Here is a 16011-nt window from a genome sequence, read left to right as displayed (position 1 = left end):
AAAAAAAAAAAGAAAGATTTCTTTATACCAGATTTTACTTTTTTTAATGGAAAGAATGTCAATGCCAGAATGTTGTAGTAGCAGTCTTAGAGGGAAGCATAGAATGTTGTAGTATTCAGAAACAATCTCAACTTTTGGACCTTTATAATCATTTACTCCAAAAAGAGGAAGATGAAAACTCAGGTAGTACAGGAGAAGTTGAAAGTTTATTTTTCACTAGGTTAGACTATAATAAATTTAGTTTAATCCTTTATCCCAGTGAGAGCAAACAAAGTTTGCGCCTGAAAATATCTTCAGGACTGAATATAGTGTTTTACTACCTTACCTTGGTAAGTAGTACAACAGGCAACTCGCAGCAAAGGTGGAGCAAGCTACCAACACTCCTATCCCAGTATCTCCCATAATGCAAAACACATCTCCTTGTGGATATGTATACTGTTATGCATTAAGGAATTGGCCACTACCCAGACTAGTTTCGACCTTTATTGAGGTCTCTTCAGTTGGGATAGGAGTGTTGGTAGCTTGCTCCACCTTTGCTATGAGTTGCCTGGTGTTGTACTACTTACCAAGATAAGATAGTACAACACTATATTCAGTCCTGAAGATATTTTCAGGCGCAAACTTTGTTTGCTCTCACTGGGATAAAGGATTAAACTAAATTTATTATAGTACATGTGTGATTGGTCTGCAATATTTTATGAATTTTTGAATCTGTATTGCTTAAATAGCAGTTTAAGACAGACTGGAAACCCAAATCCTCCATGCTTCTTTGATAGTTGAAGAGATTCCTTTTTAACTTCATGGTATTGGCTGGACCAAAAAATTGCACAGGCTTACTGTATAATTGCTTTTCTTCAGTTTCTGTGATGTCTGTAATATTTAATACAACTGACCAGGGAAAATTGATGTTTTTGATCACTATAGCATTTAAAGAAAAGGAAAGTGAACTTGTTTTTCAGTCAAAGATTTCGATGTTCTTCTATATTTTCAAAGGTTTCAATGTTCTCTCTTAGGTGTTAGTTCAAAGGGAATGCCTTCAAGATCCCACTTTCCAAAAACTTAATTTTGTCTTGTCTGCATTAGCAGTTAATCCACTGATCTTGCTGAATATTTCCAAAATACCAAAAAAAATAAAAGCTTTATATGGAATCATTATCCTTCAAAGTGCCTACTACATCATCAGCATATGCTAATACTTTATTTTCCTTCATAGTTGAAGGAACTGTTATTCTTCACAGTTTGTGTATTGTCGTCAGCTTGTAAGAAAGGTTCAATAACCAATTGCAAAGAGCAGTGGACTGAGAGGGTAACCTTGCTTGATTCCTTTTTGAATTTTGATCAGGTCTGACAGGAACCCATTAACTAGGAGATCATCACCATCAAATTCCTGCCATGTACCCTCTAGGGGGGGGTTAACAGGATATGATAGTACTACATGAAAAATTTACATCATTACTAACTTCCTGTCTACAATTTTCCTCCAAATCAGTCTGTTACTTGCCAAGACTCCAACATTATCAGATCTTATATTTCTATTGTCTAAGGCACTTTGTACAGTATCAATCCACCTATATCTTGGTCTTCCTCTAGATCATTTTCCTGCCAACCTTGCAGAAAATACTTATTTTGCTAATCTTTCCTTGCCCATTCTATTTAAGTGACCATACCACCTGAGATTCTCTGCTAATGCATTCCTGGATGCTGACAATGTCAAGTTCTTTCCTAATATCTTCGTTTTTAATATGATATTGCCATTGATGCCATTTGTTCACGCCTCTAATTTTTCTCAGGACTCTCGTATCTGTGGTCTCTAGTCTTTGGTCAAGTGTTTTACTTCTGACCCAGCTCTCAGATCCATAAGTTAAGACTGGTTTGAACACTGTCTTGTATGCAGCTAATTTAGTGTTCCGACTAATTTCTCTTTTATTCCATATGAATTTATTCAGTTGACTTCCTATCATACCACCTTTGTTGATTCTGTTGTCTATTTCCATATTTAATTTACCATCTTCACTAAAAACCGTGCACAAGTAGCTGAAATGTTTTACTTGTTCCACAGGTTCTGCGTACAAAACGCAGTTGACATTTTCAACGATTCTGCCTATTTTCATTGTTTTCGTTTTTTTATTGCTGACGTTCATACCATATCTATTACAACAGCTATTCAATTTAGTCAGGGAATCTTGCAGACTTGTAGCAGATTTATTTAGAAGTATCACATCGTCTGCATAAAGCAAAGAGCTGACATTAACATCTCCAATTTTGATATCATGTTTAATACCGTTTTTCTTCATAATGTGATCCATATGAAGAATGAATAACAGAGTTGATAATGTACATCCTTGTCTCACACTAGATTTAACATTAAACCATATTTCTGTATTTCCTTCAATTCTAACTGCTGACTTACAACTCCAATAAAGACTAAGTATTGCTTGATATAATGCCCCATTGACACCATGTAACTGTACAGTATTGAATAGCTTCCCTTTTTATATGTGGGTACTATGAGAGCTCTACTCCAATCATCAGGAATTCATCCCTCTGTTTCTGAACTATGCATTGCAGCCACTGTAAGACTTTTATACCACCATACTTCTGCATTTCTGACCGAATATCATCTACTCTTGCTGTCTTTCCACATTTCAGGCCTTTGATGGCTTTTTCTACTTCAAGCATGGATATGTATTCCTGACTATGCCTGTTCAGCATTTTTTTCCACTGTGCTATCACTTCTTGTTTCATTTAGCAATTTTTCGAAGTAATTACTCCATACTTTTCCTTCTCCTTCTCCAAGGATATATTGTTCTCCCGTTTTCATGTCACCTTTATCATCTCTAACTCCTTTTACAGCACTCTTTGCTCGTTTTTCTAAGCTTCTTCAACAACCTCCAAAATATTTTGCCACCGTCTTGATATTTATTTTCTATGTTCTTGCCAAAGTCCTCCCATGACTTTTGTTTAGCTAGTTTTACACAGTGTTTAGCTTTCTTACATTTGTCTCTGTATTCTCTAAGAGCGCAAGCTGACTTGTTTGCCAGGAACTTTTGATATGCTTTCATCTTTTCCTTCACTGCCTCTTTAACTTCCTGTGTCTGCCATGGAGTTCTGATGATTTTTCTATCCTTGCAGACAACCTCACTACATGCCTCGCTGGCTGATTCAATCAGGGTTTTCTTCAAGGCTTGCCATTGAATCTCCAAGGTTTGGTTGCTGTTCTCAAACTGTTTAATTTTTTCTTCAATAATTTTTCTGTAGTTTAGTCTGCAGTTCACATATGAGAGCTGCTCAACTTTTATTTGCTTTAAAACTTTCTTACATGTTATTCTTTTCAATATGAAATTCAATTTTATCCTTCTCAAGACTAAATAGTGATCACTTCCAATTTCAAATCCTCTGTACAGTCTGGTGTCCTGCACAAGGGAGAAAACATCACTATCAATAATAACATAGTCAATGAGACTTTTCTTATTCCTTGTCTCTTCTCTCCATGTGAATTTGTGCACATTTTCATGTTGGAACATGGTGTTAGTAATAACCAGTCCATGTCCTGAGCAGAAATCCAACAGGTATTTGCCATTATTATTAGCTTTGCTCTTTTCTCCTAATTTTCCCAAAATATTTTTGTATGTCTGACAATCATTTCCTACTGTGCTATGTAGATCCCCAACAAGGACCAACTTTTCTTTTTTCATTCAGTCAGTTGCTTTCTATAAAGCATCAAAAAATTCCTCCACTTCTACCTGAGTAGAACCTTCTGTGGGACCATAGGCACAAATAAGTCTCATTGTCCAGTTCTCCATTCTCATATTTGCCCACATCACTCTACTTGAGACTGCCTGCCATTCAAGAAGATTAGCCTCATATTTAGTGTTGAATACTATGGCTACTCCGTCTTTTCCTTGATTGTCATTGCCTGAATATAACATTTTGTATTTATTGCTCAGAAAGATCTCACAAGTTTGTCTTTTTTGTTTTAGTCACCCCAATTATGTTGATCTGGTACTTATCTAATTCCTCAGCTAGCTCCATTTCTTTGCCATTCAGGCTTCTTCTTTTGATAGTACCGATCTTTAACTCTGGTGATGCTGAGTTGGAGTATGTTTTCAGATTTGTTCCGGTAGCTGACTTTTCACTGTTCGCCCTCGTTCCCTGGCGAAAACAACAAGGAGCCTTGTTTAATTGGGCAACGCCCCAGCCGGCATGAAATTTTGTCATGTTGTACCATCATTTTGTATTTTGGTTTAAGCCAATAAGAATACAACTTGGTCGGCTAAATCCCAAATTGCCAGCCCATCCTCGTGCGTTCAGTATCCAGGTAGATATCCAACAGGGTGCACCACGAGAAGGTGGGGATTGGACATTAGGTCAGAAGCCCTGGTCGATTCTATGCATTCCTTTAAAGGCTATGTGGAGGTCTCCTCTCAGTTATATAGCTTTGACCATTAGTTGATTTAATAGCCAACTTTAATAATGATAACAGCTTTTTACCCGCACCAGTTTGCTGGAGGATGTTGAACAGAAAGGGATGCCAGATATTATCAAAGGTCTAATGATAGCACTGCAGTTGGCTGCTTTTTCATATTAATTAAGCAGAATAGATAATATAGTAGAAACAGATTTAAATTCTGCCGCTCAGCCTGGAACTCCATACACCTGTATGCTTTTAATTCCATTCCCACTTTCAGCCTGTTATTGATAATGCGGAAAAGTGGGCCAGCAACAGAGACTGCTGCGTGCAGACTTTAAAATAAGATTGAAGATGAGAACCTCTGGAAGCCATGGGATGAAGACAATTAAGTGGTTTCGCTTAAAAGAAGGGAGTGTGAGGAATTGTTTTAGGGAGAGGGTGTTAGAGAGTGATCTCGGATTCACTGGAAAGTGTATAAGATTGGTGGAAACAATTCAAAAGTAATACTGAACTGTGCAATCGAGGTGCTTGGTGAGACATCTGGAAAGATTAGAGAGCAGAAGGAGGGCTGGTGGTGGAATAATAATGCATACAAGTGGCAGTGACAACTAAGAAGGCAAAGCAGAAGTGGGTTGAGTCAAGAGTGGAAAAGGACAGAGAGGTGTATAGAGAGAGAAAGGAAGAAGCCAAGAGAGTTGTGGCGAAGGCCATGGCATATCAAGATCTGTATGATCAATTAGAAACAAAGGAAGGACAGAGAAAAATTTACCAACTAGAGAAATGTAGAAATAAAGCAGCAAAGGACATCTTGCATGTGAGACAGATCAAAGACGCTGAAGGAAGAGTATTATGGAGGGATGTGAACATAAGAAACAGATGAAGAATATACTTTGAGGGACTTTTGAATGAGGAAAATGCAAGGACTCACAGAGAAGATGGGCAACCTTCTGAGTGGGATGGTGCAGAACATTAGTAGAGTGGAAGTGACGGAGGCCATGAAGAGGATGAGGAATGGAAAATGGGTGGGCCCCGACAGGATTCCAGTGGAGGCATGGAAGCCACTGGGGGAAGAGGGAATTGACCTGCTGTGGGACCTGTTCATGAAAGTTTGCCAACAGGAAAACATACCCGAGGAATGGAGGGAGAGTACTCTTGTCCCCATCTACAAGGGTAAAGGGGATGCACGAGACTGTAAAAATTACAGAGGAATAAAGTTGATGTCCCACACAATGAAAATCCTAGAAAGGGTTCTTGATGGTAGATTGAGGCAGGAGGTGGAGATTGCAAAGGAACAATTTGGCTTCATGCCTGGTAGATCAACAACAGATGCTATCTTTGGGTTACGGCAGATGATGGAAAAATTTCAAGAGAAAAAACGGGAGCTACATCTGGCATTTATTGATCTGGGGAAAGAATATGATAGAGTGCCAAGGCAAGAATCCTGGAGGTGTCTGAGGGAGAAGAAGGTTCCAGAGAAATATGTTAGGTTGGTGCAGGAGATGTACAGAAACGTGAAGACAAGAGTTTGGACCTGTCTGGGACAGAGAGAAAGTTTTCAAGTAACAATTGGCTTGCATCAAGGGTCAGCATTAAATCCGTTTCTCTATAATATTGTGATGGCGGTGGTGACGGAGGAGGTGAGAGAAGATGCACCTTGGACAATGCTGTATGCAGATGACATCTTGCTGTGTGCAGATTCAAGAGAAGAAGTGGGAACTAAACTGGAAAGATGGAGAAAAGTACTGGAAGAGAGAGAGAGAGGTATGAGACTGAGCAGAAATAAGACAGAGTATATGTGTTGCACAGTGGGCGGCGGCCAGGAGACGGAGCTGGAAGGAAATGTCATCAGGAAGATGAGGGACTTTAGATACTTAGGTTCAACAGTGGAAGAAGATGGAGGAGCTGAGAAGGAAGTGGGATACAGGATACAAGCTGGTTGGAGGAACTGGAGGGAGATGGCTGGAGTGTTATGCAATAAGAGGGTGCCGATTAATCTGAAAGGCAAAATCTGTAGGACAGTAGTGTGAGGCCAGCTATGACGTATGCTATGGAAACTGTATCCCTGAGGAAAAATAACATCAGCAGGATGGAAGTAGCAGAGATGAGAATGCTTAGGTGGATGTGTAGTGTGACCAGAAAGGATCGTCTGAGAAATGACTGTGTGAGGGGAACAGTGAAAGTTACGAACCTAGGAGCGAAAATACAGGAGGCAAGGTTGAGATGGTTTGGTCATGTGATGAGGAGGGAGGACGAATATGTGGGAAGAAGGGTCATGCAGATGGATGTGCAAGGAAGGAGGAAGCGTGGCCAGCCAAAGAAGAGATGGAGTGAGCTGGTTGAAGAGGACTTGAGGAGGAAGAACTTGGATGTGGTGACAGCGCAAGACAGGAGGATGTGGAGGAGACTCATCATCAACAGTGACCCCACTTAAGTGGGAGAAGCTGCAGAAGAAGAAGATTGATAATGAGGAAAAATATCTTGTTGTCAATATTAGAGAAATAGGTCTCCAGCTACTGATTTCGGTGTAATCTCTATTAGGTTTCGGAATGAGGACGGTATGGCTTGCTACAAATTCACTTGGTATGTGTCCTGATGAGAGAAAAGAATTAAACTTTATAACTAGAATGGGGAGATTAAAATCTCAGGCCTTGCAGTAAAGTTCTATCCCTAGACCATGAGGTCCTGGGGATTTTTATAGGCTGTGGTAATCTCCGATGCTGTAATGAGTCTGTCAAGCCTATCTTAGATATGAACAGGAAAACTATTAATGTTCCAAGAGTTATAATTTTTAATAGAACTTCAGAATTTTGTAGTGTTTTTGTAAGGAGTCAAAGATGTTTTGAGTTGTGGACATGTCTTCACTATCAGTTCAGATTTGAGTGAGAGTCCGTTATTTGTGGAATTTAGTGAATTGTCTTATGAAGAATGCAGTTGAAGGAATATCTGCTAAGTGCTGCTGTATTCTTATTTTAAAATTTCTTTCTTCTACTTGTTTCTGCCTTTCTACTTCTCTATGTTAATGTTTCTTATGATGTTGCCGCATTCTATACCATTGTGTTGGTTTTCTGCAAACAAGTTTCTCTCTCTCTCTCTCTCTCTCTCTCTACAGGTCATTCAACTTTTTTTCTTTTGAGGAAAGACTGATCCTTTCCCCATTCAATCATATTCTGTTTTACTGCTTGTTTGAATTTTAACGACATATCCCATTTCCAGGTTAGATTATTCCAATTTGAACAGAGGATCTAGAATTTGGTTGAAAAGATAAATGGAAAATTTGGTGGAAGTCTCCATTTTCCAGAACTGATCTTTACTTGTTCCATGCAGTGAAATATAAGTAGAACTGGATTATGGTCTGACATGTTGTCAAGTTGTTTTATCTGAATTATCCTATTTATAAGGGAAGAAGAGATATAAATGAGTTTGATCAAGATAGGTAGCAGTACTTTGATTCATGTAATGTAAGCCTGGAGATTAGGATTGTGAATTCTCCATATGTCTAAGTTGAGCATTGTCAAGACATGTTTTTTAACTGTGCTTATCCCACTTTTCAACTCCTGTGGTGTCCTCCTATTTTGTCTAATGGGGATTTTCAATACAATTCCAGTCTCCAGCTGCTATGATGAATTTTCATCTAAGTGTTCCATTGGATGGAGCATAAACATTTATAAACTTTATTACACATCCACAGTATTTCCAGTCTGTTGTCAATATTCTCCCTTCTGCATCCCTTTGGATATTATAGAATGACCTAGGGGGGGGGGGGGCAAGAATAAGAATTCCTACTCCAGCCCTGTTAATCTTCTAAAGCTCCAATAAGAAAGAAGTGGATAATCTATCTGTTAAAGTTTTTATATCTGCAGAAGTATGTTTCTTATTTTCTTTTCATGTAGATGATAATCATACTAAGAAAACTTTGAGTGAGTAAACTTTGTTTTTTTTCTTTAATTGTATTTCTTGCTTTCCCTTTATTAGCATGAGATGGTTCGTCATAGTCCATAAACTCTTCTGAGCTTGAAAAGTCTTCATTTGATGATCTGAAACCTTCCCCATCATTATATTTTTTTATTGCTTCTTTTTGTATTGGATGTATTTCCTTTTTTTAACACATCTTTTAATTTTTTTTGTTTATCCTTTTTTTTTTTAATTAATTCATCTTTCCTTTTTGATGATCTTGTCTGCATATTAAGTTCTTTCAGTTGTCTTGCTTTTCATCAGTGGGACTAGATCCATATGTGATATCAAGGTTGAAGTAATGCAGAAATCATATTTCCATATACAGAAGTACATTATTAAAATACTCTGGATTAGAGATAGATGTTGAAATCTTTTTCACTTGGTTATATTATAAATTAAAGATGCCAAGAAATTATATTCTTTGTTTCATCCTTTTCCAAGTGTAAGCAAACAAAGTTTGCACATGAAGTAACTTCATAACAGAGCAACTCATACATAGAGGCTAATGACTTCACATCAATTGCCTTAGTATCCTGTAATGCAAAACACATATCCTTACAGACACGCATAATACTGTGCATTGTTGAGACCTCAAAGGTTGAAACTGGTCTGGGTAGTGGCCTTTCCCATAATGAATAGCATTATACATATCTGTAAGGATATATTTTGCATTATGGGATACTATGACAATTGATGTGAAGTCATTAGTCTCTATATATGAGTTACAAAAGACTACATATCCCTCTCTCTATTTCTGTCTGAATGACATATTTGTTCAACCATGTCTTACTTATATCAACAGTTTTTGGGCAAATGAACTCTATCAATGTAACAATTTCATTCCCCTTATTTTGAATACTTCTAGCATTTGCAAACATAATAGCTGATTTCTGTTTCTATAATGTCCCACTGATCTCCACTTCCTTGACTAGCTTAATCCTTTCTTGCTCGCTCACACGTCTACTCCTGAAACCATCATCCACATGTCTCATGCTCCTTGTCCACTGTGACGCCCCCATTTCCCTGTCTTGTGTTTCTACTCTTTCTCTTCACTCGTGCCATTTACTTCTACATTCGCAAAGCTCTTACCTTAATTCCCGCTCTTCTACAACCTCTTGCTTCCTCAGAAATTCCATTCACTTCAGTCATTATTTTCTCTTGCAGCAACAGTTTCTTCAACTGATTCATATGAGATCCATTTTAAATGTAGCCCTTCTCTTTTATAAGTTCTATCTGTCCCTCAAATCACAAACATTCATCACACACACACCTTCATTACACACATTCACAAAATGAATTTTTTTCTCCTCATACAGCTCATTACCATACCTGGGTAACACACTGACTAGCTTACCTACCACACTGTTATCTTTCGCTCTCGTTAGCAGCCTCATAATATCCTTCCTTACATTCATGTCAAATCATTCAAGTCAAATCATTCATGCCAACTCCTTTTGCTCATGTACTCTTATCCAAGGCTTCAACCACTCTGTTCATTCTACCTCGCAGAAAACTGACCTTGTCTCCCCACATCGCCAGTCTCAAATCATTCGATACATCTTTCAAATCTTTTGTCCACACATTCCCATGCAAATCTGTAATTCTCCTCAGTTCGTTCCTCATATGTTTAATCTCTTGCCTCATCTTTACCAACTCCACTTTCATATCTTCAATTTGTTTTTCAGTTCCATTTACGCAAATCACATTTTCAACTACCTTGCACATCTTCTGACTTGCGACTCGCTGCCAGCTCTCTTAATACTTACTGTCGCTAACTCGCTACCATCTATGCATGCTGTCTTACCATTCAGCATCTCTAACTCATTGCCAATTTCACCCACTGTTTTACCATTAGTATTCAAGCACTCAGCCGTATCGTCAACTCCGCTTACTCCCATAAATACATCCTTGATCTTTTGCCCACTACTGCTTACATTCAGTGATATCTCATAATCCATTAAGTATTTTGTTCTATAAGATATTCAGGGCATAAGTATGCTATAAAATTTTCTATAAGCAGTGATATTATGTATTGGTGTACTTTATATTTGAAAGAACTGGTTAAGAAAATGTCAGTTTCCTTTATTGTATAATATCCCTTTACCAAGCTTGTCTTGTGGCATTTGTTGTTATATAGTGGCACTAAATGGAATGGCCTTTGTGATTCTTATTCCCTATTTCCATAGGCTGATTGCTGATATTGTTCCAATTCACCTACTTTTAGATATTTCAAAAATAATTAACTGGAAATCCACTGAAAATCTCTGGCTGGTATCTAAGTCTGGGTTCAAGACAAGGCCAAAAAATTTTAGCATATCACAAGATTTCACTGAAAAGTAATTCTGATTTTTCCCTTTTTTGTCTGTAGTGATTATCACCAGCAATAGGTTTTTGACTTATTAGGCATGTCATTTTTTATAATAATTATAAAAAAAAATCACTAAAAAACAGAGCTGCAGTGATATAACTCACGTTTTACTTTAGAACATAAAATCATCCTTATTATGTCATCAAAATAGGGATGATTTTATGTTTTGATGAACTTGCCATACAATTCATTTTCCAGGAATTGTCCATTCCATGATTATGATTTAAATTCTTTATTGCAGACAATAATTCTTTTGTACACAGTTCTATAGCCTTGGCCTTCATCAGATTTCTATCCAGGTTGATCAGAGAGAGAGAATTTATATTAGTTCTTAAATTAAATCCGATGGTGCAATGTTTTATGTAAATCCTGCTCAAAAAAGGTTGTGAATATTTGTTTATTATATGGGTGAGCTGAGAGTTTAGATAGTTTGGTCCCCTGATCTAGAAACCAAACATGATATTTATTCAAGCCACTTCAGGTATCATGCAAACAGAATAGCAGCAGACAAGGCATTGAAAATTGTCTGCTACTTAAGACATTCATAAATATGCCACTAAGGCATATTTATGAATGAATGACAGGACTAGTTAAAATTATTGAAAGTATAAATATTAAGTTTTCTTCTTTTTTTTTTTGTTAATAGTCCAGAGTAATAGCCCAGCAGCCAGGTGAAAGAAATTTCCATTCCTTTTATCAGTTGCTCTTTGGTAGTTCTGATGCTGTACTAAATAGATATGATCTGAAGAGAGACCCATTACTTTATCATTATACAAAACAAGGGGGAAGCCCAAAGGTTTGTTCTTTTTTATTTTTAATTTCTTTCTAAAATCATAGTTAAATATTTTATTAAATATTAACTTCTAAATTACTTCATTTAAAGTATGAGGGGGGGGGCCTGAAAAGTTCTCGGCCATACATTGAAAAAACAAATTTATAATTTCAAAATTATTTTTATTTTTTCTTCCTCTAAAACTTTTTCTTCCTAAAACTCTTCCTCGCTGTAAAGGGGTATTTTGCAGATCTTACTGAGAACCACTACAGGGACGTGATAATGGTGCTGTAGCCTAGCAGGAATAAATGTATTAGACTAATACATTTATTCCAGCTAGGCTCCAGCGCCATTATCACATCCCTGTAGTGGTTCTCAGTGAGATCTGCAAAATACCCCTTTAGAGCTGCAATCATCTCTTGATTCAAAGAAAACCGCTGACCAGCGAGGAAGAGTTTTAGTTTTGGGAAGAGATAGAAGTCAGAGAAAGCCAAATCTGGGGAATAGGGTGGATATTCCAACATCCACCCGATTCCCCAAATTTTCCTATTGCCAAAACACCCTTGTTTTGCAGGTGCATTGTCCCGATGAAAGCTGATTTTTTTGTTCTGCAAACCAGGTCTTTTCTCACAAATTTTTTCGTCTAATCTGGTTAAAAGATTGGAAAAATATTCCCTTGTTATTGTTTACCCTTTTCAAGATAATCAATAAACAAAATGCCTTTAACAGCCCAAAACACTGATGCTATGAACTTTCCTGTTGATGGAATCGACTTTTTCTTCTTTGGTGCTGAACAACCAGGTTCTGTCCACTGTTTTGACTGCTGTTTGAATTCCGGTGTGTAATGGTGAATCCACATCTCATCCATAGTAATAAATTGACACACAAAATCAGTTTTATTCTTGTTAAAAATGCTCCAAGTACTGTTCAGAGATTTTCATGCGAGTGCATTTTTGATCTGCTGTGAGCAAGCACGGCACCCATCTTGTGCAAAGCTTTTTCATATGCAATTCTTCATGCAAAATTGGATAGTATACCGTCACGGGTCTTTCGTGAAGCAATCAGTGCCCTTGACCATGTTGTTTAATCTGAGTCTCGTGTCTGGTTTAGTCCCGAAGGTGTGGAAAGAGGGGAAAATAGTTTCACTGCATAAAGGAGGATCCAAGACTACAGTTGCAAATTACCGACCAATCAGCATATCAGGAGTCATTGTCAAGGTCTTGGAGAAAGTAGTCAAGGGAAAAATACAGGAATGGATTGATGAACATGAGATACTATACTGGGGACAGCATGGCTTTGTGATGGGTAGATCATGCCTCAGTAACTTGCTCAAGTTTTATAACAAGGTGACGACTGAACTAGATAAAGGTTTAGTTTAGTCCAGCAGCATCACTGGGTTTACAGTGATGCTGCTGGACCTGGAAAAGGCGTTTGACAGGATACCACATGGAATTCTAATCCGTAAACTACAACATATGGGAATGGATATAGGGTTGGTGAGATGAATAGGTGGGTGGTTGATGGAGAGATATCAAAGAGTAGTTTATTCAGGAGTAGAGTCCAAAAGACGGCCTATGACTAGTGCTGTGCCGCAGGGTCACTGCACTAGTCATAGTCACTGCACTAGTTCTTGGATCACTGCTGTTTAATTTGTTCATTAACGATATAGGGAAGGATCTAAGAGGAACAGTTCATTTGTTCGCTGATGATGCAAAGTTGGGTAGGGCGATAGTGAAAGCAGAAGATGTCAAAATCTTGCAGGATGACTTGGATAGATTGGAGTTCTGGGCTAAGGAGAATGGATGTCAATTTAATGTGACAAAATGTAAGGTTATGCATTTTGGGATGAAAAGATTAGCAGCAGTATACCACATTGGTGGAACTGTACTCCAGGAGATTGATGAGGCCAGGGACTTGGGAGTGTTGGTGGATAGGGAGATGAAGTTTAGGGGGCACATTGCAAAAGTAGCTAAATCAGCTCATCAACTCACTTGGTTGTTGAAAAATACCTTGACGAGCAGAGACAAGCAAGTTATTGTACCTCTGTACCGAGCCGTGATAAGACCTCATCTCGACTACTGTGCCCAGATTTGGTCACTTAGGTTCCTTCTTGATGGGGAGGAGGTGGAGAGGACCCAGAGGCGAGTGACTAAGATGATAGTGGGTCTATGGAATGAACCATATGAGAACAGGTTGAAGATTTGTGAGTTGCAGAAATTAGTTGATAGACGGAAAAGGGGAGATATGATTGAGACATTCCAATTGCTGAAGGGTTTCTATAGGATTAATTCAGAGGATATTTTTGAGATCAGGACTGGTGGTGGGAGAACTAGGGGACACCTATGGAAGCTGGGCAAGAGTGTGGTTAGCAGGGGTGTTAGAGCTGGGTTCTTTACTTTTAGAGTGGTAAATGAGTGGAATAAGCTGCCAGAGTCTGTTGTGGGTGCTATGACAGTGAGTGAGTTCATGGCAAGGTATGATAGATACTGTGAGAATGTCGTATAGTTGTGTGGACGTGATGTTTAGGGCCTCCCTCGATGAGTCTAAGGACTCCCTGGAGTCACCGGTAATAATAAATATATCCTATATGTTCTTTTGAAATGCCAATAGGCTCAGCAATTTCACACACTTTGACTTGCGGGTCATCCAATACATATCGTGTACTTGATCAATGATTTCTGGTGTTGTTACACTTTTTGGACGTCCTTCACATGGATCATCTTCAAGGCTGGTACAACCACATTTAAACTTGGCAGCCCATTTCTTCATTGTTGAAAACAAAAGAGAAGGAGTGCCCATAAACTTTTATGAATTTTGAATGAAATTCCTTTGGCATTAAACTTTTACAAAGAATTTTATAACCACACGATACTCAATTTTATCCATTTCAAGGGATACAGATAACAATTCAGACAGCTGTATAAAACAAAGTACTTGATAGAATGACTTGCAATTTCACATGGATGTTTATGACAGATGTGCCAACTTAGAAAAAAAAATCTCTTGCCGATAGTATTGCCATCTATGGTCAAGGCCAAGAACTTTTCAGACTACCCTCGTAATAAGTAGCATTGAGATTTTAAGAATATATTTAGAATGTGAAGTTTGTATATGCAAATCACATAATGTTTTGTATTTAGGAAAATTGTAATATTATTGGATGTCACCGATTAACTTACAGATCTGCAAATTAGGTTAGAAATGAGTGACTACTTCTTGCATAGACCAGTGGAATTTTGTCTGAGAAACTACTTGAAACGAGTTTGTGATCCATCTTCATTACGGTATGTTACTTTCATCTAAACGTCTAGAATAAGCTGCCCTATCCCCCTCCAAAGGACATGTTGGAGGATTTTTTATTATCAGCTAACACCTTTTTTTGTTCCAAGGAATAGGCGAGGCAGTTTTAGCCCTGTCGAACTTTTGGATACTGAGTAGACAGTTCAATCTCCGCTGGTAGCCAATCAGAGATTGCTGGCCCAACATTTTTTATTTATTTTTTTAATTATCTTGAGCTCTTTTGTGCCACTGAGTTTCAGCCATCTCTTTAATCTCATCTTCCTGCTATGTCTTTGATCTTCCTATTCCTATCTCCCCATTTGGATATCATTTTTGTCCATTTTCATGTGCTACTTCTTGCTATATAACTTGACCATTGCTGCTTGGATCTTTTAATGGCTGCAATGGTCTCTCACCAGTGTCTTAATTCAAGTATTGTCCTTAGTGATCTTTTCATTTTTCTTTGAGTAATTCCTAAATTTGTCAATGTTTTTTTTTTCTGTCTCTCAGAGTCCATGTTTTACTTCCATATGTCGTGATTTTGCATACTTTTAAAAGTATGCAACCGTTAAATACTTGACTCATCTGTTATGGTCGATTATGATTTAATTGGCCATAACACTTAAAAGGCTGTTGAGAGTTTATACTCAACAATAATCTTTTTCTCTTGAGCACCAGAAGTTACATTCATATACCACCTACCAACGCTACCGCTGGAACACAATCCCACAAAAACTCAAGTTAAAAAATTAAAAAACCTACTTAAAAATGTTTCTTCCTGGCCTCCTGACATTACAAAAAAACTCAAACAAACCATTCTGTTCTCGTCCCTCCCCCTCAGATATACAGTTTACCCAAAATCCACAAACCTAATTCTTACCCTAACTAAGACCTATATTTTAGATGCCACCAATACACCTTGCTGCAAATTATCAAAGCAGCTAGCTAACTCTTTGAAACTCCTCATTGGTCTTACCTTATCTTATGTAAAGAACTCCACCCATTTTAAAAACTTAACTGAAAATCTTACTTTAAATAATACAGATATATTAGTCGGCTTTGACATCATCTCTTTGTTTACAAATATTTCCCCTGATTACTAATTATAATGAAGAGCCAAAGGCTTCAATTCGGTGACATGAACATATTTAAGTTCAGGGATATTATCCCATATTGTTTCTTAGCTGAATAAGAAACTCAGAGTTTCATGCCGAATATAGCTAGGAA

At 37.8% G+C, this 16011-nt stretch overlaps 1 protein-coding gene across 1 annotated transcript in view; it reads left to right on the top strand.

The window, feature by feature from the left end:
• The window catches only part of LOC150100463 (unconventional myosin-Id-like), a 288786-nt gene that overhangs the window by 83038 nt on the left and 189737 nt on the right, over positions 1–16011 (top strand). The window contains exon 5 of the mRNA XM_090403250.1: positions 11380–11529. Within this exon, the coding sequence (XP_090259376.1) occupies positions 11380–11529 (150 nt within the window). The remainder of the gene's footprint in view (positions 1–11379; positions 11530–16011) is intronic.

This window comes from Typopeltis vanoorti, chromosome 13 (genome assembly GCF_054136105.1).
Source record: "Typopeltis vanoorti isolate ZY-2024b chromosome 13, IOZ_Tvanoo_1.0, whole genome shotgun sequence".
NCBI classification, from domain to species: domain Eukaryota; kingdom Metazoa; phylum Arthropoda; class Arachnida; order Uropygi; family Thelyphonidae; genus Typopeltis; species Typopeltis vanoorti.
This window is presented reverse-complemented; position numbering and strand designations above follow the sequence as displayed.